The sequence below is a fragment of the Emys orbicularis genome, chromosome 4, assembly GCF_028017835.1.
Source record: "Emys orbicularis isolate rEmyOrb1 chromosome 4, rEmyOrb1.hap1, whole genome shotgun sequence".
Taxonomy (NCBI): domain Eukaryota; kingdom Metazoa; phylum Chordata; order Testudines; family Emydidae; genus Emys; species Emys orbicularis.
Window position 1 is genome coordinate 126,851,020 of NC_088686.1, and position 24,103 is coordinate 126,875,122.

Genomic DNA, 24,103 nt, shown 5'->3' on the forward strand with positions numbered 1-24,103 from the left:
GTCCCATCCTTAGGCAGCAGAGGGCACAGGAGCCCATCTCCCCCGTAGGCCTAGGGACCCCAGGGAAGGGAGGAGCCCAGAGCCAACTGCAAAGTGAATTAACTCTTTATTTACAGGCGGAGTGAGGCTGGCACAGAGAGATATGGCATGGTGTCTATGTGTGCAGAGCTGGGGAAGGGGAGGAGGGGTTCACCCCCTCTCTCCTCAGTCACAGTGATGGGGTTGGCATCCTTTGACCCAACTGACCAAAGCAGTGCTCAATGGCACAAAAGCAAAGGGCTAGTGGGGAGGGACAACAGAGGGCATCATGCCTCCCATCCTCCCCCAGTAACACCTGCTCAGCTGCAGGGCAGGGACAACAGAGGGCATCATGCCCCCCATCCTCCCCCAGTAACACCTGCTCAGCTGCAGGGCAGGAGCCTCAGGGCAGCATGGGGCTGTGCAGTGTGAGGGGCGGACAGAGCAATCCCCACGGGAGCATGTTCCATCCTTCCTCCAGATCTGAGGGGGGTGGGGGGATGCATACTTGGGGGAGGGGCTTTTCCCACCATAGAGTCCATCCCTTCCATTGGCCCCGCCCCCAGCAGCACTCAGGCCCCGCCCCCCAAGGGTGATCTGCACTGAGCCCCCCGGGTATCAAATGCCCTGCCCCAAGACATTGGCACAGGGTAGCTGCTGGGCCTCAGCACCATCCATGGCAGTACCTGGGCTATGGGGGCAGAGCCACAGTCAGAGGCAAGGCTACAGGGGTGGAGTCTCACCCCGAGCCAGGCTCTAGGTCCACACTGGCCTGCCGCACCATCCTCCTGGGTTGTGATGGGGGGAGGGTGCCTCCTCCAGGCTGGGACTCCTGTGATGGGGGCGGGGGGCTAGCAGGCTCCTCCCTGGGGGGTCTTTCCCGGCCAGCTGTCTCCAGCCGCTCCTCGAACTCTCTGGTGCGGCTGAGCACCAGGGCGGCATCCATGAGCTGGGCTACGGAGTAGCGGTGCTCCATGGCACGAGCCCGGCGTGGAGGCGGGGCCCTGGGGCTGGGGCCCTCCACGTGCTTCACAGCCTTGTGCACCTTGCCCGGTGCCGGGTGGTAGGAGATCTGCTTGCAGGGCTGGGCATGGCTTCGGGGGACCTGGCGGCTGCGCTGCTGGCCCCGTCGCTTGCCTGTCTTGTCTGTTGGGGCCTGCAGTGGGTGCTGCCTGGCCTTGGAGCCTGGCATGGCTGCCCCCGGCTCCTCCTGGTCCTGTGGGGGTAATGGTGAGGCTGCAGGTTCCGGGGGGGGGCACTCCACAGGGGACTCGTGCTCTGAGGCAGCAAACACCTGCAGGAAAGAGGAGAGGAGGCGATCAGAGAACAGGTTTGCTCGGGGCACTGATAGACTCAGGCTCTCTCTCTGCTGGGCCCCAATCCCTCCCCTCCTGCCCCACACATGGGCCCCACCTCTAGCTGCATACAGGGCTGTCCTTACCCATACACAAAGAACGCAGCTGCGTAGGGCACCAGGAAATTTGGGGCATCAAATTTCCTGGTGCCCTGCGCAGCTGCGTGCTGCCTCAGCCCCGCCTCTTCCCACTCCTGCTCCGCCCCTTCCCCTGAGGACTTCAGAAGCGGTCGGGCTCCCTGCACTCACCGGTAAGTAGAGCAACCCAGCCCCAGCCTGCTCTGCTCCCCTGGCTCCCAGCCACACTGCCGGCGAGTGCTGGGGGGTGGTTCCCCCCTGACCATAGGCGCCGACTCCGTGGGTGCTCCGGGGCTGGAGCACCCATGGAAAAAAATTGGTGGGTGCTCAGCACCCACCGGCAGCTCCCCGTGGCCCCGCCTCACCCCCTGCTCACCTCCGCCTCCGACTCCTCCGTGAGCGTGCTGCTGCTTCCTGCTTCTCCTCCCTCCCAGCGCTTGCACCGCGACACAGCTGATTCGCGGGGCATGGAGGGAGGGGGGAGGAGGGGGAATGCGGCGCGCTGGGGGAAGAGGCGGGGCTGGGGATTTGGGGAAGGGATCCAATAGGGGCAGGGAGGAGGCGGAGTTAGGGCGGGGACTTTGTGGATGGGGTTGGAATGGGGGCAGGGATGGGGTGGAGTCGGGGCGGGGGACATGGGCACCCACCGGTGCCGAGAAAGTTGGCGTCTATGCCCCTGATCCCCAAGCCTGGGAACCAGGGGAGCAGAGCAGGCTGGGCTGGGTCACTCCACTTCCTGCAGGAAGTGGTCAGCCCCCCCCTCACGGAAGCCTGGGGCGGGGCCCCACACAGCCCCCCCCCACGTAGGGCACCAAAATAGCTAGGGACGGCCCTGGCTGGATAGCACCTTCCCATACCCCTGGATCCCACCAGCTGGGGCTTCCCCCTCCCCCATGATGCCCCCTGGCTGTGCCACTCACCTCCCCCTCAGCAGCACCCCCCAGTGGGGTGGTGGCGTCAGGGCTGTCCATCTCGCTGATGCTCCTCATCACGGCGTAGAGGTTGATGCGCCGGTCGCGCGGTGTCCTGGGTGTCTCTGGCACCTGCAGCACAGCCAAGTGCCCCCGGACCTCCTCAGCCCCTGAGTCATCTGAGGCCCCCGGCTCCTCTGCCTCCTGCACCCAGATCTGGGGCCCTTCGCCCCCTGCTGGGGCCTGGGGCTGGGCTGGCTCCTCGGGGGGCTCCCGCAGGGGCCGGAAACAATACTGGGGCGTCGTGACTGGCTCCTCCTCCTGCCGCCCTGGCTCCTCCTCCGAACTTAGTATCTCCTGGCACAGGCTCCCCTCACTTTCTGATTGGTCACTGCCAGTGTCACTCCCGTTCACCGTGTCCTCCCATTGGCTGTCTCCTGCCTTCTGCTCCCACAGGCTGCTGTGCCGGCTGTGCAGAGACACACTGAGCTGAACATGAGGCACTGGGGTTGTCACAACAACCCCTGCTGGGGAAGGCGGGGCTGGGCAGTGCAGGCTCCTCCCCCACCTGGATGTCACAGTGCCCTGTGCTGGGGAAGGCTGGGCTGGGCTGGGCAGTTTCCTCCCCCTCCCTGATGTCACAGAACCCCTGCCGGGGGGCAAGGCTAGGCAGTGAAGGCTTCTCCCCCTCCTTGCAGTTACCTGGCGTCCAAGATGCCCTGGTAGAACTCCAGCTGCCTCATGAAGCTGGGGTTGGGGTGCACGATGGGGCGCTGCTCCTGCACATGCCGGTAGGCCCGCTCCAGCGCCCAGCCATACTCCTTCATGGCGTAGGCAATCACCGTGGAGGCTGAGCGGCTTACGCCCATCTTGCAGTGCACCAACACCCGCAAGTTCTGGGCCCTGCTGGGGGATACGGGCTGGTGAGGCAGGCACAAGGGGCTCAATGCACCTTCTTCACCTCCCCTTTGCCAGCTGTCTGCAGACAACTCCAGAAGGGAGCTCACAGCAGTGAGCCCAAGATCGCAGCATGGGCCGGCACAAGTGACAACAGAGGCTGCGGTACAATCCTGGAAAGCTAAGTACCGGCCGCGATTCACCTACAGAGCAGCTGCTTTACCTTGGAAGTGGATAAATCCATTAGTAGTATCACTCCGACATGTGAGTGCTAGGGAGAATTTGTCTCCTGGTGTGGAAGCCTGCCCAAAAGCACATCCCTGGGGAACTGCGACCTGGAGACCCTTTGGTGCCAACTGGCAGAGGGCATAAACGGACACAGGGTTTTACAGGTATCCCCTGGGTCTAACATCTACATAATAGTGCACCAAAGGGAGGCACGTGAGGCCTCTACCAACAGCCAGTAATGTGCTGGTTGCCCTAATCATGGTGAGATGTGTGGATGTATCTACCGAACACTGCATTCTTAAGGTAGAATCATAGAATATTAGGGTTGGAAGAGACCTCAGGAGGTCATCTAGTCTAACCCCCTGCTCAAAGCAGGACCAACTCCAACTAAATCATCCCAGCCAGGGCTCTGTCAAGCCGGGCCTTAAAAACCTCTTAAGGATGGAGATTCCACCACCTCCCTAGGTAACCCATTCCAGTGCTTCACATCCCTCCTAGTGAAATAGTGTTTCCTAATATCCAACCTAGACTCCCCCACTGCAACTTGAGACCATTGCTTCTTGTTCTGTCAGGTATGTAAGTTATGAAGGGAAGGAACAGGTTCTGTTCAGGCAGGGGGTAGGAAATGCTTCTCTCTCTCCATGGCTGACTATTGTGTCGTGTGTGGCTTACAATATAAATCAATCTGCGTATGGAGCCACCAGCTAATCAAAACCATGAGGGCGACAAGAGCTCACAATGTCTACAGGAAGGAACACCCGGCAGGAGGGCGGCCAGGTTCTGACTAAGATCAAAGAATTAGTCTGGTATATGGGGAGAATGCAGAGAGACATCAATATTCCTTCACCTAGAGCACAAGCTGTGAGGCAGCTTGTCTTATGGAGGGCGATAGCTGGCCTGGTTAATAGCTGGGAGAATGACTCTGGGTGAGCTAAGCCTCTTTGAGACAGGACAGTGTGTAAGCTCTAGAAGGCGGGTTATGATTTTGTTTTTATAGATTCATAGATTCTAGGACTGGAAGGGACCTCGAGAGGTCATCGAGTCCAGTCCCCTGCCCGCATGGCAGGACCAAATACTGTCTAGACCATCCCTGGTCTAGACAGTATTTATCTAACCTACTCTTAAATATCTCCAGAGATGGAGATTCCACAACCTCCCTAGGCAATTTATTCCAGTGTTTAACCACCCTGACAGTTAGGAACTTTTTCCTAATGTCCAACCTAGTCCTCCCTTGCTGCAGTTTAAGCCCATTGCTTCTTGTTCTATCCTCAGAGGCTAAGGTGAACAAGTTTTCTCCCTCCTCCTTATGACACCCTTTTAGATACCTGAAAACTGCTATCATGTCCCCTCTCAGTCTTCTCTTTTCCAAACTAAACAAACCCAATTCTTTCAGCCTTCCTTCATAGGTCATGTTCTCAAGACCTTTAATCATTCTTGTTGCTCTTCTCTGGACCCTTTCCAATTTCTCCACATCTTTCTTGAAATGCGGTGCCCAGAACTGGACACAATACTCCAGCTGAGGCCTAACCAGAGCAGAGTAGAGCGGAAGAATGACTTCTCGTGTCTTGCTCACAACACACCTGTTAATACATCCCAGAATCATGTTTGCTTTTTCTGCAACAGCATCACACTGTTGACTCATATTTAGCTTGTGGTCCACTATAACCCCTAGATCCCTTTCTGCCGTACTCCTTCCTAGACAGTCTCTTCCCATTCTGTATGTGTGAAACTGATTTTTTCTTCCTAAGTGGAGCACTTTGCATTTGTCTTTGTTAAACTTCATCCTGTTTAACTCAGACCATTTCTCCAACTTGTCCACATCATTTTGAATTATGACCCTGTCCTCCAAAGCAGTTGCAATCCCTCCCAGTTTGGTATCATCCGCAAACTTAATAAGCGTACTTTCTATGCCAATATCTAAGTCGTTAATGAAGATATTGAACAGAGCCGGTCCCAAAACAGACCCCTGCGGAACCCCACTCGTTATGCCTTTCCAGCAGGATTGGGAACCATTAATAACAACTCTCTGAGTACGGTTATCCAGCCAGTTATGCACCCACCTTATCGTAGCCCCATCTAAATTGTATTTGCCTAGTTTATCGATAAGAATATCATGCGAGACCGTATCAAATGCCTTACTAAAGTCTAGGTATACCACATCCACAGCTTCTCCCTTATCCACAAGACTCGTTATCCTATCGAAGAAAGCTATCAGATTGGTTTGACATGATTTGTTCTTTACAAATCCATGCTGGCTGTTCCCTATCACCTTACCACCTTCCAAGTGTTTGCAGATGATTTCCTTAATTACTTGCTCCATTATCTTCCCTGGCACAGAAGTTAAACTAACTGGTCTGTAGTTTCCTGGGTTGTTTTTATTTCCCTTTTTATAGATGGGCACTATATTTGCCCTTTTCCAGTCTTCTGGAATCTCTCCCGTCTCTCATGATTTTCCAAAGATAATAGCTAGAGGCTCAGATACCTCCTCTATTAGCTCCTTGAGTATTCTAGGATGCATTTCATCAGGCCCTGGTGACTTGCAGGCATCTAACTTTTCTAAGTGATTTTTAACTTGTTCTTTTTTTATTTTATCTGCTAAACCTACCCTCTTCCCATTAGCATTCACTATATTAGGCATTCCTTCAGACTTCTCGGTGAAGACCGAAACAAAGAAGTCATTAAGCATCTCTGCCATTTCCAAGTTCCCTGTTACTGTTTCTCCCTCTTCACTAAGCAGTGGGCCTACCCTGTCTTTGGTCTTCCTCTTGCTTCTAATGTATTGATAAAAAGTCTTCTTGTTCCCCTTTATTCCCGTAGCTAGTTTGAGCTCATTTTGTGCCTTTGCCTTTCTAATCTTGCCCCTGCATTCCTGTGTTGTTTGCCTATATTCATCCTTTGTAATCTGTCCTAGTTTCCATTTTTTATATGACTCCTTTTTATTTTTTAGATCATGCAAGATCTCGTGGTTAAGCCAAGGTGGTCTTTTGCCACATTTTCTATCTTTCCTAACCAGCGGAATAGCTTGCTTTTGGGCCCTTAATAGTGTCCCTTTGAAAAACTGCCAACTCTCCTCAGTTGTTTTTCCCCTCAGTCTTGATTCCCATGGGACCTTATCTATCAGCTCTCTGAGCTTACCAAAATCCGCCTTCCTGAAATCCATTGTCTCTATTTTGCTGTTCTCCCTTCTACCCTTCCTTAGAATTGCAAACTCTATAATTTCATGATCACTTTCACCCAAGCTGCCTTCTACTTTCAAATTCTCAATGAGTTCCTCCCTATTTGTTAAAATCAAGTCTAGAACAGTCTACTTCCCCCATAGTAGCTTTTTCAACCTTCTGAAATAAAAAGTTGTCTGCAATGCAGTCCAAGAATTTGTTGGATAGTCTGTGCCCCGCTGTGTTATTTTCCCAACATATATCCGGATAGTTGAAGTCCCCCATCACCACCAAATCTTGGGCTTTGGATGATTTTGTTAGTTGTTTAAAAAAAGCCTCATCCACCTCTTCCACCTGGTTAGGTGGCCTGTAGTAGACTCCTAGCATGACATCACCCTTGTTTTTTACCCCTTTTAGCCTAACCCAGAGACTCTCAACACTTCCATCTCCTATGTCCATCTCTACCTCAGTCCAAGTGTGTACATTTTTAATATATAAGGCAACACCTCCTCCCTTTTTCTCCTGTCTATCCTTCCTGAGCAAGCTGTATCCATCCACACCAACATTCCAATCATGTGTATTATCCCACCAAGTTTCAGTGATGCCAACAATGTCATAGTTGTATTTATTTATTAGCACTTCCAGTTCTTCCTGCTTATTACCCATACTTCTCGCATTTGTATATAGGCATCTAAGATACTGGTTTGATCTTTCCTCCCAGTTTTGTCCTGACCCTCCTTTCTCTCTGCCAATATAGCCCACACTATAAAACCACACTGGTTTTAGAGGTAACCAGCTGCTTCCAGAGCTTCTAAGTACTTGCTGTTATTTCAGTCTCTTTTCTTTGATAAATAACCTTATCCTTGTTTTCCCTATAAACATATCGCAGTGCAGTGAGCTGAGATGTAAGTGGGAAGCTGAGGGGCATGGTCCCAAATGAGCAACGGATCGGTACATACTGCGAGTGTCCAGTGAGCAGGGGCTGGATGCTCCAGGGGGACGCTTGGGGGTTGGAGTGTGCCTGTCGCTCATCTGCAGATGGATAGTGGTGTCTGCTCAGGCTGAGAGGGGGGCGATTGTGTTGCCGGTGGAGTCAGGGAGCTGATCTCTGGCAGGCACAGACAAGGCTCTTTCATGCTAAGGGCAGGTGGTAGTTAGCTGCACAATCCTGGGTACCGCCGGGAAGCGTCCCAGGGACATCGGACACTATCTGTACCGGGGCTTCAGAACAGACAAACCAGCAATACAGGAGATATCAGACCTGTTTGACCTGGATCCCTCTGGCAACAAACTTTGCCCTGACAGCAAAAAAGCACAGGCCACCATTCGCGAGCTGACCCCCATGGACTACAACCAAAGTGCACTGCCGCAGTCACACAACGACACATTGCAACCCATAAACCCGCCCACACAGCCACGTGCCGAATGAACAAGTCAAGTAGGAGACAGCAAAGTCCGCAATGAGCAGCTCCGACACCCAGAGCTGAAACAGCCACAAAAACGCTGGAACATGGAGAGGCAGCTGGATTCTGGGAGATCGAATTAACTCTTAGCCCTGTCCTGCTGCGCCGCCCCTTCTTCCTGAGCCTCTGTCCTCGTGCTACCTCTTCCCCCCAAGACCCCGCCCCCCATCGCTCACCCTTACAGCCGGTAAAAACTGATGGGGCCATGGCCCCCTGGCCCCCTGTTTTCCGGCACACCTGCTTCAGGGAGGGAGCACAGAAATGGCTGCTTGACTTCTTTGATTCCTGCATGGAGGTACCCAGGCTGTGGAGACAGGCCAAAGTGGTCGCACTATTCAAACCACATAAAGACCCTAAACTCTGTAACATTACCACTCAATAGCCTTATTCTGCTTACCCTACAACAGGGGTGGGCAAACTATGGCCCGCAGGCTGGGTCCGGCCCGCCAGCCGTTTTAAGCCGGCCCTCGAGCTCCTGCTGGGGAGCGGGGTCTGGGGCTTGCCCCATTCTGGCTGAGGAGCAGGGTTGGGGGCTGCTCCACGCGGCTCCTGGAAGCAGTGGCATGGCCCCCCTCCGGCTCCTATGCGCTCCAATGGCCCCCTCTGGTGCTCCAATGGGAGCTGCAGGAGCGATTCCTGTGGACGGGGCAACGTGCAGAGCCGCCTGGCTGCACCTCCGCATAGGAGCCGGATGGGACATGCCGCTGCTTCCGAGAGCCGCTTGAGATAAGCACTGTCCAGAGCCTGAACCCGAGCCTTTCCCCACGCCCCAATCCCCTGCCTCAGCCCAGATCCCTCTCCCACCCTCCGATCCCCTTGATCCCAGCCCAGAGCACCCTCCTGCACCCCAAACCCTTCATCCCCAGCCCCACCCCAGAGCCCGCACCCCCAGCCAGAGCACTCACCCCCCCAGCACCCCACTCCCCCGCCCCAGCCTGAAACCCCTCCCGCACCCTGAACTCCTCATTTCTGGCCCCACCCCAAAGCCCACACCCCCAACCAGAGCCCTCACCCCATCCCACACCCTAACCCCAATTTTGTGAGCATTCATGACCTGCCATACAATTTCTATTCCCAGATGTGGCCTTCGGGCCAAAAAGTTTACCCACCCCCGCCCTACAAGCGATACGAACAGAGGATAGCAGATGGAATAGCGCCAGCAGTAGAAGGCCAGTTGACTGATGACAATGCCCAGGACCTTCCTGCCTGTGGCCAAGTTGTAAACCTAACTCAATACATCGAAGATGGCTTCGAAGCCTGTAAAATTACAGAAGTTGTGCTGTTGACCTGTCGGTTGCGTATAACCCATGTGCTTCTACTGAAGTAGCAAGGCGGCCCAAGTCATCTCCCTGCCCAAAAAATGACCTTTTTTTGTCGTGATGGATGGTCAGAAAAGTTGATGTCGTACTCAGTCGAACGGCTTGCCCCAAGGTTCCGTGGCGTCACCCTTTCTGGTTTATGTCTACACAAATGACCAACTGGAATTCCCGATGTGTGAAGATTCATTTAGGCAGATGATCTTTACGTCACTACCCAAATTGGAAAGATTGGAGGACATTCTAACTGGCTCCTTGAGTGTACTTGGAGAATACTATCACACATGGATCCTGAATGCCAGCCCTAGCAAGACACCAGCTTACGCCTTCCACCTGAAACACCGTCAGGCCCAGGGCCGGCTTTAGGCCGATTCCCCCAAATCGGGCCCAGCGCCTAAGAGGGCCCCGTGCCCTAAAGAAGAGCGCCTAACTTAGGCACCTTTTTAATTTTTTTACTCACCTGGCGGCGGTCCGGGTCTTCGGCGGCACGTCGGCGGCGAGTCCTTCACTCGCTCCAGGTCTTCGGTGGCATTTCGACGGCGGGTCCTTCAGTGCCGCAGAAGACCCGGAGTGAGTGAAGGACCCACCGCTGAAGTGCCACCGAAGACCCGGACCACCGCCAGGTATTCAAATCGGGCCCCGCCCTTCCTAAAGCCGGCCCTGATCAGGCCAAGCAAAACTATCGTGGGCAGGTACAATCCTTGAGCTCTATGAATATCCAGTGTACCTAAGGGTCACATTAGACAGAACGCTGTCACTCAAAGAGCACATCAAGAAGCTGAAAAAGAAAGTGAACTCCAGGAATTGTGTACTCCAAAAACTGACCCACATAAAAGGGGAGCTGACCCCAAAACACACCAACTAACCAGTCTTGCCCTAGCTCCAGAGTACTGCGTCCTGTTTGGTCCAGCACGAGTTATGCACACAAAATTGTTACTGAAGTCAATCAATCCCGCAGGATCATCACAGGCACTTTTAAACTGCCTTGCAGGGACTGTGCCACCGTCAGTGAGGTAGAAAGGAGAGACCAAAACAGGTGCAGGATCCCAGATACCCACTGCACGGACACATTCCACCATCCTGGAGGCTGAAGTCCCAAAAGAGCTTTGTCTCTGAAAATCCCTTACCCCAAATACCTCTGTGGCAAGCTCCAGAGTAACAAAGAAGCAGGAGAACTTGCTTCCTTCAGAGCCACTCCCTCCGGGCACGACCTTGAACGAAAATTCTGCATCGCGGCTCCCCAGGGGCGGTGCAACACCCCCAAATTTGAACAGTCTCTTGGGGGACCCCCTTTGTGGTGCCAGGCGCCCAAGTGGTCTCCTTCTTCCTGCACAGGGCAGGCCACGTGGCCTCCTGGGCCTGTACCTCTGGGGCTCCAGCCCTCCTGCTTTACACCGGGAGCTCTCTTCAGTGAGGCCAGCTGAGAGAGATTCCTGGTAGAGACTCATCCTCTCTTCAGGGATTAATGCACCTCACCCAGCATTTGCAGTGACACCAAACAGCGTGGGCAGAACAGTCAGGTTTATTAGTCAGCTGCGACCCAGCTGAGGAAGGCCTTAGGTTGGCGCAGAGAAAAGAAGGTTGAAACTTCATCTATTGTGGTCAACCCAGATCCCAGCCAAGCTGTGGCGTCGTGGCGAACTTCACTTTCAGGTTCGCTGTCTCTCTCTGACTTCTTTCCTTAGTCAGTTCCGAGGTGAGAGCTCCAAGCTTCTTCCAGCAGCCACCCACACCCCTCCCCCACCTCCCAGTCCTTTGTTCTAGAGATGGGCTCTCTAGAGCCATTCAGTCCGCTCTGACAGTTAGGCCATACGAACGAACACACACACACACACACACCCCTATGTCTCAGCCTTCACTGAGAGCAAACTTAGTCCTTTTTCCCCCCACCAGGTCGCCATGCAAGATATAGGGGAAACTGAGGCACACATAGGGCTCGTAAAAATACTACAGAAAATATCCGCTCTGTCACACACAGATGTACTCTAAATCAAGTGAGAGCCGGGGTGGCAGAGACAGGTGACAATACGATCAAGTGGAAGCTGAGGAATGGCCCAGATGTGAATGTGGAGAGCCTAGGCAAACACCTGAATGCTGCCCTCGCCCTCTTGAGGAAGTATTTGAGATAAGAGACACCACCAGGTCATGGCTGCGGTTTTGGAGTGATTAGCTATGATGATTATCTCAGAGATGCCCTCCACACTCCCTTTTCCAGTGCCCACAAGTGATCCAGGTTACATATGATCCTTCCCATGCATGTCTTTGGACATGTCTCCCCCACACTCACTCCTTTTGTAATACACTCTGCAAGAGGCAGCTTATGTCGCCACCTAGAGGCTGCAGCCCACAGTGCAGCCACAGAGAGGACAAAGGACCAATGCCACTACCACCTCGGGATCTCATTTAGCTCCAGTGTCAGAGGTCGGGGTGTGTGGAGCTGACGGGGCAGCAGCTCCCTGGGGACAGGTGGGGTGATTCACCCGGTTATCAGCACATGTGAGATTCCTCCCCCCCAAGCCTCCCACTTACCGGACAGCTGAGATGAAGTGATATGTCTCCTTCCAGTAGGGCAGCAGCTGGGAGGCCTCTTCGTCATAGAGCCGCACATTCAGGTAGGTGAAATGTGCCGGGAAGAAGTTGTCGATTTCCCGGGTCACGTTGAGGATGTGGCTGATTCTGATACAGAGGAGGAGTCAGGGAGGTGCTGGGGGCTCCCCAGTACTACCATAGCCCGAAACACCCTACTTCCAGTGCCCATCCCAGCAGGTAGCCTTGGAGACAAGCTGCCCTGCCCCCACTAGGAGCACCAAGCAGGGTGGTGAGGCAGTGCAGGAGGCAGGATTCAAACTCAGCTCAGACAGCCCCTTGCAGCCTGGAGAACAATAGGCAGGCAGGGACAGGGTCGCTCCAAGATGCCCATCCCCCAGCACTTGGGCTCCGGTGTTTCAGTATGCACCCTGGTCAGGATAGTTCCAGGGACAGATCCTGCCCTAGGAGCAGCAGCAGACTCACTAATCTCTCTACACCATCTGGCCACTGCAGGGCGATGGAAAGTTGCCCTGGGTCAACACAGGCCAGGTGGGGAATCTTCCCCCAACCCTCCCCCAGGGCCGGAGCACACACCTGTTGCGCTGCAGCTCCTCCAGGTTGGCTGCGTTCCACTCGGAGCCCTAGAGACAGGCAGAGAGGGGGACAGCAGAGTGAATGGACGAATGGGGAAATCCGGGGCAGCGACTGCAGCCGCTCCCTTAGTGCCTTCTCAAGGAAAGTCCTACCCCCAGGGGACCACATCCAGCCCTGAGTAACTGCAAGAGCGCCCCCTGCTGGGAGAGGATGGGACTGGAGTAGCTGGGAGCTCCCCCAACAACCAGTGCTTCTGCCCCACTTCCCACAGTGCCCCCTGCTGGGAAGGGCCAGAACTGGAGTAGCCGATAGCTCTCCCCACAGCCTGCACTTCTGCTCCACTCCCTGCAGTGGCCCCTGCTGGAAGAGGCCAGGACAGAGCTTTCCCCAGCCCCCGGCAGCTCCTCACTAGGTACAGGTGGTCAAAGATCTTGGAGGGACGGTCCATCTGGGCCATGATGAGCAGCATCTCGTTGTCAATGAACTCCTTGTACTCCTTCAGGCTGCAGCTAGTGCGGCGCTCCAGCTCTGTGCGGATCTGCAAGGGGAACAGACCATCAGAGGGAAGATCCCACTCTGGCCCCGGAGGGGAGGCGAGGTTGGCTGTTACTCCCACTTCCCCCTAACCCATACATCCTGCCCCTTTTTCCCTCCTGTCCCCCCAGCCAATCGCTTCCCAGGCCCGCCTTTACCCACAATTGCATGCCCATCCCCATCTTCCACCCCGACCCGCCTCCTCTGCCTCTCCCTCTTCCCCATGCACCCCACCTCCTTGGAGGTGATGCTCTCCAGATCAGCTGTGGCCATCAGCTCACGCAGTTTGGCCCGGATCTTCCGCTCCATAAGCTCACGTTCCGTTGGCCTGGGGCACAGGAAAAGGTGGGGTGTCAAAGCCCACAGGGCTCCCAGATTCTGCCCCCAGACCCTGCCCCACTGCTAGGGTTTGGCTTAGATCCAACCAATTTGCAGGTTCCAGGGAGGATTCGAACCTGGTGCTCCAGCAAGGGGGTGGGAGTTCTCTTCCAGCCAGTCGGCATCCAGCATTCGAGGCTCTTACATGGAGCCCTGCCCTGTCCAGATCCTCACTGGCTGCTGAGGTGGGGGATGCCCCAGGGGGACGGGTACATGTGTGGCTCGCTGAATGTAGCTGGTGGGGGAGCCCCCCAGCCCCCCACCCTGTGCCGATCCTCCCCCTCCCCGCCCACGGCGCTCCCGGCCTGGTACTGACCGGTCAGAGAAGAGGGCAGGGGAGTCGGGCCGCACGGACTCCAGGTCGGACATGGCCAGCCACTCGTTGATGCAGCTCTGCTCTGAGGCTATGGTGCGCTGGTACCACTCAGCCCAGCCCAGCGCACTGCCCCCAGGGAAGTGGTTGTTTTGGACGGCTTCATTGCACGCCTTGTGCAGCACCTGCAGCACTGACCTGGGGGAGAGGAGCAGACAGGCAGATGGATGTCAGATTGGAGACACAACAAGAGTGAGGCACAGACCCCTGCCCACAGGGACTGGCGGGGGGGGGGGGGCTGTCTCCCCATATGGGACCCCACCTGCTCCCCTGCTGCTTGGCTAGTGCCTGGGAACAGGGCATCTGCACTAGAACTACTTTACTGTAACAGCTCCTGTGTGATAAATGAGCGGGGGGTGGGGGGGGTGCAGCTCCCTTTTGTGGGCACCCAGCCAACCAGTTAGCTACAAAATCCCTGTTAGTAGTTATTCTCTACTTGCTTTACCGGTAAAGGGTTAACAAGCCCACAGATAAAAGGAAAGGAGTGGGCACCTGACCAAAAGAGCCAATGGGAGGGCTAGAACTTTTTAAAATGGAGAAAAAACTTCCCTTTGTGTCTGTTGTGGTTCTAGGGTGACCAGACAGCAAGTGTGAAAAATCAGGATGGGGGTGGGGGGTAATAAGAGCCTATATAAGAAAAAGACCCAAAATTGGGACTGTCCCTATAAAATCAGGCCATCTGGTCACCCTATGTGGTTCTCTGGGAAAGAGTGGAGACACAGAGCAGCAATGCTGTACACAGCTTTAATACCAGGTATGAAAAAGCATCAAATCATACCTCAACCCATAGGCGCTGACTCCATGGGTGCTCCGGGAGTGTGTGTTAAAGGGCTTGAGGGTATCCCACAGGAAGGAATTCCCAAGTGAGCCTTCCTGGGTCCCAAGGGGTTTTTTGCAGTTGGGTGGTGGCAGCATCTACCCATCCAAGGTCAGAGCGAAACTGTTTAACTGTTTGGGAGTTTAATACCAGCCTGGAGTGGCAAGTATTAATTTTTAGAATCCTTGCAGGCCCCCACTTTCTGCACTCGAAGTGCCAGAGTGGGGAATCAGCCTTGACACCCTATTCCATTGACTGCAGGGCTTTGGCGCAGGGATACACGGGCGGGCGGGGGGTGGTGTAAGATCCCCACAGCTGTCCCACTGCCTCCCATGGCCACCATACCTCCACCCCAGGGCAATCCCCTCAGATGTCCCTCCACCTCACTTGGCCACCATACCTCCACCCCAGGGCAATCCCCTCAGATATCCCTCCTCCTCCCGTGGCCACCATACCTCCACCCCAGCGGCCATGATAACTCCCTCAAAGGAAACCCCAGAGGTATCCCTCTACTTTCTGCAGCCATGACACCTCCTCCCTGGGGCTATCCCCACAGATATCCCCTGCTTTCCAAGTCTGATGGGGGGGAACAAATGGAAAGCTCACAGTCCAGCCCAAATCCCATCTCTCCAACTCTGTCCCTAAACCCTTGTTCTAGTGGGTCCCAGCCACAGTGATAGTCCATCCCCCGCATAATCCCACAGCTCCCACCAGCTGCACTTGACAGGCAGTATGGGGGTCACTCACCACATGGTCTGCACAGAGATGGGTTTGAAGATGCGTGTCTGCCCCCAGGACGTCACACTGAAGCCCCTAGAGACAGAGAGAGGAAGGCAGGGATTTCACAGGGGGGTTGGGCAGGGAGAGGGAGCTGGATGCAGGAGGGAAGGAGGACATTCACCCTTAACACACAGGGCTGGACTGAGAGGCTCCGTGAATGCGCAGTGCCAGCTAGGGTGACCAGACAGCAAATGTGAAAAATCGGGATGGGGGTGGGGGGTAATAGAAAGAAAAAGACCCAAAACTCGGGACTGTCCCTATAAAATCAGGACATCTGGTCACCCTAGTACCAACCCAGCAGCTCCCTGCAAGTCAGATCACATGCATGAGCAGAGGTGGGGCAGGTTGCAGTGTCTGGGATCTGAGAGTCAAGCTGGGCTTTCTCTGCTCCATACAGCAGCGCCAGTATCCCTGATCCACGTGAGCCATTTGCAGGGGGAGGAGAGTGTGTTGGTATTCTCCCAACCTCCGCCCACAAACCAAGCCCTGCCCATTTGAGAAGCCCCTCCCCACACAGACTCTCAGCTTCCATTAGAAAAAGTGACATCTGGGCCTTGCAGTACTTCATACAACCACCAGAGGTCACAATGTGCATTAAAGAGCTCCAAATTGTGCAGGACCCTGGTAAACAAAGGAGTCAAAGCTGGGACTCAAGCTGAAAGACTGTAGCTGTTTCCTTTAATAAATGCCTCCTGTTTAAGGAGGACTGTGAGGCTAGTGGGTAGAGCACTGGCCAAGGACTCAGAAAACCTGGGTTCTACTTCTGGCTTGGCTACTGGCCTGCTGGGTGATCTTGGGCAAGTCACTTCCCCGCTCTGTGCCTCAGTTTCCTCATCTATAAAATGGTGCTAATGATCCTGACTTTCTTTGTCTAGTGCTTTGAGATTTACTGATGAAAAGCCCTAGATAGAAGCCAAGTATTGTTGTTATATCTTAGATCATCACAGTGGCATCTGTCTGAGTATGCAGGCAGCTCAGAGCAACAGCTGGGAGAGGTACAAATGTGTATCAATTTGTGATGTTGACTCTGAAACCTAAGGATGGCCCATTAAAGTTTCCTACATTAGGAAACTTTTTGGTAAAATTTCTCACAGCTGACTGGGCTGGTGATGGCTGGTTAAGATGCAGCTGCCCCTGCAGAGCACATGGGACCCTGAGCACCTTGCGTGGGCCATGGCTGGTGGTGCTGCTGTGGGAGCTGGCATGGCTCTCAGAGCCCCACGACCCTGTTCGGAGAGAGGAGGGGAGCTGTGTGCCAGGCAGCAGTTCAGGCAATAAGTCTGAAGCCTGTACTACCATCTCCGCCCAGCAGAGGGCAGGACAGGCTCTTGCTGGGGGCAGTGTGTGTGGCGAAACACAGTCCTGATTGGACATAAGGCAGAATTTCCCTCTCTTCCCCCCCATCCCCGCACAGGAGATCTCCCCATGGGGGTAGCACAGACGATTGAGGTCTCTTACCCATCCCCGTCGAGGAAGACCTGGGTGTCGCTCCAGAGGGGCAGCACCATCCCCAGGGTGCATCTGGCCGACCTAGGGGCAGAGAGAGGGGTCAGAGCACACAGCATGGGGGGGGGGGGGAGTGTAGGGGTCCCCACTGGGGTGTGGGGGAGGTTACAGACTTGGAACAAGGACCCCACAGACTCCAGCTCCCTGCTCCTGTCCAGGGTTCTGCTCTGGTGCTGGGGGGCAGCCCAAGGGCAGAGCAAAGAATTTGGCCACTCTGGTGCTGACAGCTCAGGGTTCAGGCAGCTCCTCCCACAGGTTGTGGGGCATGAACCTCCCACTCCTCAGTCCTGCTCCTCCCGCCCTAATTCCCGCTCTCCTCTGTGCTCCCCCTCCCCATGCCTCACTCACCAACACACCCCTTGCATCCCCCATTCCTCCCCGCTCCTCACTGTGCCCCCCCATCTCTTCACCCCTCTTCAGGAAAGTCCACGCCCAGAAGGACCGTCTCGTTCTTGCCCTCCAGCTCCTCTGTCGACACGAGCAGCAGGTACCGGATCCGGTGGGGCCGGGTTGACTCCAGCCGCACGGCCTGAAGACAAAGCCAGAGGCAGACTGAGACCTGCCTCTCCATGTGAACTCCCAGTGCCCCGATATGCCCCTGCCTCTGTGTCACAGCGCCCTCTGCTGGGGAAGGCGGGGCTAAGCAGTGTAGGCTCCGCCCCCTCCTTGGTGTCCCAGTGCCCCCTGCTGGGGAGGGCAGGGCTGGGCAGTGAAGGTGCCTCCCCCTTCCCAATTTCCCAGCACCCTCACTGGGGAGGGTAGCGTGGACAGTGCAGGCTCCTCCCACTCCCCAATTTCCCAGCACCCCCTGCTGGGAGGGCAGGGCTGGGCAGTGCAGGCTCCTCCCCAATTTCCCAGCACCCCCTGCTGGGGAGGGCAGGGCTGGGCAGTGTAGGCTCCTCCCCAATTTCCCAGCATACCCTGCTGGAGAGGGTGGGGTTGGGCAGTGGTTTCCCAGCTCGGTGTCAGGGCTCTGTAAGGGAGATGTTAAGAGATGAACCCCGGGGTCTCTGTTCTGCTCTGGGGGGGTCAGTGTGTGACTGGGGCTCAGCGATCCACACACAGCTTTCAGGGCTGGGGGGCCCCTGGGGGCATAGGCAGCGTGACTCAACCTTGCAAGCAAGGGAAGCTCTGAGCAATCCTGGGAAGCTCCCTGCAGAGTCCCCTGGGCTGGACTGTGCAGCTGGCTCTGGCTGCCAGCCCAGGAGGCGAGAGCAAGAGCCCTGCAGCCATAAATGGGGAACTGGCTGCTCAGAAATGAGATTCCACAGGCAGGGATCCCCTCCCCCAACAACCTCCACGCTGCACACAGACAGCACCCCACCTGCCCCTCCCCAGCAGGGGGCGCTGTGACACCAGAGAGGGGGAGGAGCCTGCACAGACTAGTCCTGCCCTCCCCAGCAAGGGGCACTGTGACACCAGGGAGGGGAAGGAGCCTGCACTGCCCAGCCCCACCCTCTCCAACCTGGCATGACATCCTGTACCCTGCCGGTGGGTGGAGCAGCCCACGCGCTGGAGTGGTTAACAATTCTCCAATTGGGCTGGGCCAGAGCCAGGGGCCGGGGGGGGCGGGAAAGGAGGGACCAGGCCTGGGATCACAAACAATGAATAATGCTCATGCAATGGATGGACTGCAACCCTGAGCCAGCCTTCCCGGGAGGGAGTCTGTGCACGCAGGGCTGTGGGGAGTGGGAGGGGGGGGAGGGGGCGCTGCAGGAACTGGGCTGGTGCAATCAGGATGGGGAGGGGCAGCTGCAGCTGGGAGCAGGGAGAAGGGAGGGGGCGGGGCAGTGAGTAACAGGGCTCAGTTGAGGGGCAGTAGGAGTGCAGGGAGACACAGGCATGGGGGGCGCAGTCTGCCCCTTCCCTTCCCCACCTACAGTATATATCCTGTTGTTGCTTCCCCCTTGAGCACCAAGATCAAACCCGCTAGGCTGCTCCAAGCTGTTCTCACCCACCCCGCCCAGGGCACGGGCTGGGGACCTAGGCCCCCTGAATGGAGGCGCCAGAACAAGGTGGGGTGGGAGCAATGCATTGTGGGTACACTGAGATAGCTGCTCCTGCAGCGCTGGAGCCTGGGGGGCTGGATCGGCCTATTGGGCTAATCTGGGGTAGGGGGTGATGGTGGGGAGATGCTGGACTGGATGGTCCCATAGAGCTAATCTGGGGCGGGGGGGAGGGGGAGATGCTGGACTAGATGGACCCATGGGGCTGATCTGGGGCACAGCGGGGAGATGCTGGACTGGATGGACCCATGGAGCTGATCTGGGGTAGGGGGGGAGATGCTGGACTGGATGGACCCATGGGGCTGATCTGGGGCACAGTGGGGAGATGATGGACTGGATGGGCCCATCGGGCTGATATGGGGCAGGCTGGCAGGGAGGGAGGTGAAGGGAAGGGTTGATCCTGAGCTGGATGAACCCAGTGGTTTGATGATCTGATGTGGCGACTGTCCGCATCACTCATCTCCGCCCCCTGTCCCATTGTTTCCGCCCCCTGGTCTGTTCTCTCCTGGGAGCCACTGCGGGCCAGCCATTCCCTGTCTCACCAGGCGGATGGCATCCTCTTGCCGCAGCAGCCCCATCATCAGCTGCAGGTGCTGCTCCTGCTGGCTTTGCATTTGGTCCGGAGAGGGCGGGGCTTCTTGCACCGTCTCCAGCTTTTCCTCTTCCGGCAGGAGCAGGGCAGCCCCTTTGACCATGACGAAGCTGTGGCTGGGGGGGAGAGGGGAAGGGGACATAGATATGAGACAGAGGAACATCCTGCAACAAGGGAAGCCAGCCCTGGGGGAGGGGAGGGACCCACTCTGTCAAATTTGAGCACGCCAGCTTCTACTGAGAAAAAGAACTGAGTCGCTAACCCTTAGGGTTGTGAAGACAACCTCCCAGATGTGAGGCGTCTGCCTGAGTCTGTGGCCAGGCGGCTCCTGTGCCTCAGCAGCTGCTCAGAGCTTGGCCACTAACAAGCCCCTGGCCAATTTCAGAGCAGATGATCAGATGCCCGCAGGGGACAGAGGTAAAACTCTCCAGGGGCAGGTTAGTTTCACCCTGGGGCTCTGAGCAGATGCAAAGGCTGGGGTGATTCATGGGGGCAGGATTCAAAAGTCAGCAGGGTGGAGAAGGATTGATAGGAGCACCCTCCCCCTCAGCAGCCCAGATGCTTGGGGGGCCAATATGGGGCAGAGTCCCTTCTCCTATCCAGCAGCTATAGGGCAGGACCTTCAAATGCAACAGGGAGGGCCCAGCATGGGAATCCCAGCACCACTTCCTCCTTCCAAACAGCAGGGTGCACGGTCATTGCTCCTCCCTGTGGGACCACCTTGCCTGCCTCCCATCTCCCGCCAGTGACCAGGAAGCAGGTAGAGGGGGCTGGGGTTGGGAACCAGCTCCCCTTTGGCTGGGGGGGGAGTTTATGGGGGTGGCACCTCACCGTCGCTGCAACTGGCTCCTCCTGGAAACCTCTTCATCCTGCAAAAGAACCACAGACAGATAGGTCAGCCCCAGGCTGGGCACAGGACTTGCTCCCCAGCAGGGGGTGAGCATGTGGGACATGACCCCATGGCACCCAGCTGGGGCCAGAGATGAGGATGTACCATCCCCCAAGCTCCAGCACCGGCGGGGCAGGTCCAGAGCAAGGAACGAGGATAGGGCAGCTCCTCCGGCCCTGTGGGATGTGAGCGGCACCTCAAGACCCCCGGGAACAAGTTGGCACTACAGGGCCCCGGGGAGATTCCTGAGCAGCAGTGCTGGGCAGCAGCTAGCGCCTGCAGATGTCTGAATAGGAGCCGGCCCACTGATCACCCTGCCAGGGGCCCGGTGGTGCCGAAGGGGTCTCACATTCTGCCAGCAGAGCTCTCAGTTCAGAGATGGTGACCTTGTATTGTGTCACCCTTAGTGCCCCAGACCTAAAAACAAGAAGCTGGAGTCAGGGGAGGATCACAGTCCCCATATCTCATTCTCGAATACTTTCCTTTAAACAACCAGAAAAATTCCCCAGCAAAAATACTTTGTGAAGGATGTAAATGGAACAGCAGCGTTGCTGGGAGTCTGAAACAGTGGCCTGGTTCACCCACCCTTACTGGCCATTTCTCCCTAGGGGTGTATGTTTCAAGCCCCCCCCCCAGCAACAGAGCAAGGGGAGCCAGGGATGCCCAGAGAGCCAATGAGGAAGGGCTCCTGGGAGCATGCAGTTGGGGAAGGAGCAGCCTGGCGGGGAGCTGCAGAGATAGCAGCCCTAGCAGGGGGGAGCAGACAGGATAGGAGAGAACCCTGTCCTCAGTGCAGCACCCCCCTGTGTCCAAGAAGCATCCTGCAGGAGGATTCCTGCTCAGCTCTGGCAGCCTGCAGGAGTCACCTGACTCCTGCCCCTCCCAGGAGTGGGCACAGAGAGCTGAAGGGACAGCAGGGGAGTGTGGCTGATGTTACAGAGGAGCCAGGCTTGGCAGCAGGGTCAGGGACTCGTGCACCCTGGGCCCTAATGGTGCCTGAAGGTACTGCAGATCCCTGCAGCCTGCAAGGCACTCATACGAGGTCACAGTCGCTGGCACAGGAAGCTGGAGTTCCATGATCTTGGCTGGGGTTTGCCACCCACAGTCAGGCTGCAACGGGGAAATGGCCGCATTCGGTGCAGGCGTCACCCCGACGCCTCCCACCTATTTAGAGCATTGACTGGGCCATGAGCCCTTTCGGGCACCATCCATGGCCTCAGCCTGCGTATCAGGACCTTTCTGTTCCGTCCTGAGAGCCGGAACGGGGCTCGCAGCCCAGCGACAATTTCCTCTGACATTTTTTAGTGTGGAAAATAAAATTAACAGCATCCCGGCCCTTCCTGAGCGGCAGCTCCCAGCAGAGCGCGTGCAACCAAACACGACGCTCACAAGCCCACGCAGTCGGGAGACTGCTGTACACGGGGAAACTGGGAGTGTGAATCCTGGCGCTAGTGCCCCTGGGCATGGATCCTGCTGGGGGGGAGCTGGGAGTATGAATCCTAGCGCTAGTGCCTGGGGTGTGTATCCCGCTGGAGGGTGATTCCTAGCACTAGTGCCTGGGATGTGTATCCCGCTGGGGGAAGACTGGAAGGTGATTCCTAGCGCTAGTGCCTGGGGTGTGGATCCCACTGGAGGGAGGTGCTGGGGGGTGAATCCTAGTGCTAGTGCCTGGGGTGTGGATCCCACTGGAGGGAGGTGCTGGGGGGTGAATCCTAGTGCTAGTGCCTGGGGTGTGGATCCCGCTGGAGGGGGATGCTGGGGGGTGAATCCTAGTGCTAGTGCCTGGGGTGTGGATCCCGCTGGAGGGGCACTGGGGGGTGAACCCAGGCGCTGGGGCCCCAGATCCCACTGCACTCAGCGTGACTTTGCAGACTGCAAGACGCTAACTGAAGGGGAAGCAGCCTCCTAAGGAAGTGTCCGTTTGTGAAACTTAATGACAAGTCAGTACCAGTGCCCGATAAACCACAGGGCAACGCAGGCTGCGCAAGGGGAATTAGAGCCAGCCACAGGCACTGGGCACCCAGGTGTAATGGCAGCCCTCTTGACGTGCACTACAGCGCCCTGTGCTGGGAGAGGCTGGGGCAGCCAGGCACACCCCCACAGCCAGCGCTCCCACGACGCTCCCTCTCCCTGCTGGGAGAGGCTGGGGCTGGAGCAGCGGGGCACACTCCAACAGCCAGCGCTCCTGCACTGCTCCCTACAGCGCCCCCTGCTGGGAGAGGCTGGGGCTGGAGCAGCGAGGCACACCCCCACAGCCAGCGCTGCAGGGCACTAACCACTCCACAAGTTTCCTCCCCCCAGCCATGGAGCTCGGCAAGGAGCAGAGACAGCCCCAAAGCCGGCGCAGGAACTAGCGCCGAGACACGGAGAGGATGGGAAGGGAGGAGGAGGAGCCCAGCTGGGACAGGGACTGGGTCAGGGAAAGGGGAGCCCGGCTCGGGAGTCCAGCTGGGGCCGGGCAGGGGGCCCTAGGGAGGTCTTGGCAGGGGTCCCGGCTGGGGCAGGGATGGGTCCGGGCAAGGGTCTCGGCTGGGCCGGGGCAGGCACTCACCTTGCGGCCGGTGGGGGAGCCGTGGCCGCTACCGGCCGGGGACCTGCGGACGGTGACCAGCGCCATGCGCCCCCCGGCCCCACCTGCCACAAACTTCGGGCGACCCCGGCCGTCCGCCGCCGCCGCCGCCTGGACCAGGAAGAGCCGGGAGGCTGCAGCGCTAGGCGCCTCCCCTGAGGGCGGCTCTTAAAGGGACAGCCCGGCCCCAGGGCTTCCCCGGGAGACAGCGGCTGCCAAGGCGGCGACGTGGGGTGAGCTGAGCCCCTGCTAGAGCCCTCCAGCGTAGTGCCCCTCAATCTCCACCGCAGCCGCTGATCTCCCAGTCCTGGGCTGCCCCACACAGCTCTGCCAGTGCCCCTGTGTCCTGCCCCACAGACCCCTGCTCTCCCAACCCTGGGGTGCCCCACAGCTCGTCCAGTGCCCTTGTGTCCTGCCCCACAGACCCCTGCTATCCCAGCCCCATGCTTCCCACCCCACGGTATGTTAATACATCTCAATCCCTAATAGCCAGTGAACCTGCTATTCCTGTCCTAGGCACTTGCCCCTGCCTATTCCCCAGGCCTGCATTCCCCAGGTGCACGGGGTTTGGAGCCCCACCAAACCCATTGCCTGGGAGTGCAGTGCTTTGGAATTTGAAGCCGGATGGGCCAGGGCAGCAGCTCTCTGTCCCGGTGGCATAACACCCTGTCCCCATCCAGGCAGCAGCTGCCCATCTGTGGGGGTGCTTTGATTGCTCCAGTTCAAGGCCATGTTGACAGCAACTCTTGGGATCTAATGAGGGGAAATTGATGGGGAGATGAGAAACTTTGCCATGGGGACACAGAACTAGTAGGGACCATCCAGGTGATCACACCCAGTCCCCTGCTCTCCCATGTAACCCCAGCATATAATCCTGGTCATATATGTACCAAGCTCTACCTTAAAACCAGGCCAGTTGTTTGCCCCACTACTCCTAGTGGGAAGTGGGCCAGCCCCACACTCCGCTGGTGGGTAGAAACCTTCTAGTTCCCAACCTGTTTATTCCTGGCCACTTTCTCCCCCTTCGTTCTTGTGCCAACATTGTCCTTCATTTTAAATCGCTCGTCTCCCTCCTTGCTGTACTGATAGAGACAGCCCCGCTCCGGCTTCATTTTG

At 57.0% G+C, this 24,103-nt stretch overlaps 1 protein-coding gene across 1 annotated transcript; it reads right to left on the minus strand.

Moving 5' to 3' along the window:
* Positions 1–757: 757 nt before the first annotated feature.
* SSH3 (slingshot protein phosphatase 3) lies at positions 758–23,035 on the minus strand. The gene is made up of 14 exons (XM_065403951.1): positions 22,970–23,035; positions 20,361–20,398; positions 19,480–19,645; positions 17,342–17,460; positions 16,884–16,955; positions 15,393–15,458; positions 13,772–13,966; positions 13,312–13,405; positions 12,953–13,081; positions 12,544–12,590; positions 11,950–12,096; positions 3,064–3,267; positions 2,371–2,830; positions 758–1,312 (listed from the first exon to the last, which is right to left on the minus strand). Exons 1-14 carry the CDS (start codon positions 23,033–23,035, stop codon positions 758–760), a joined length of 2,358 nt encoding a protein of 785 aa, XP_065260023.1.
* Positions 23,036–24,103: the final 1,068 nt, after the last annotated feature.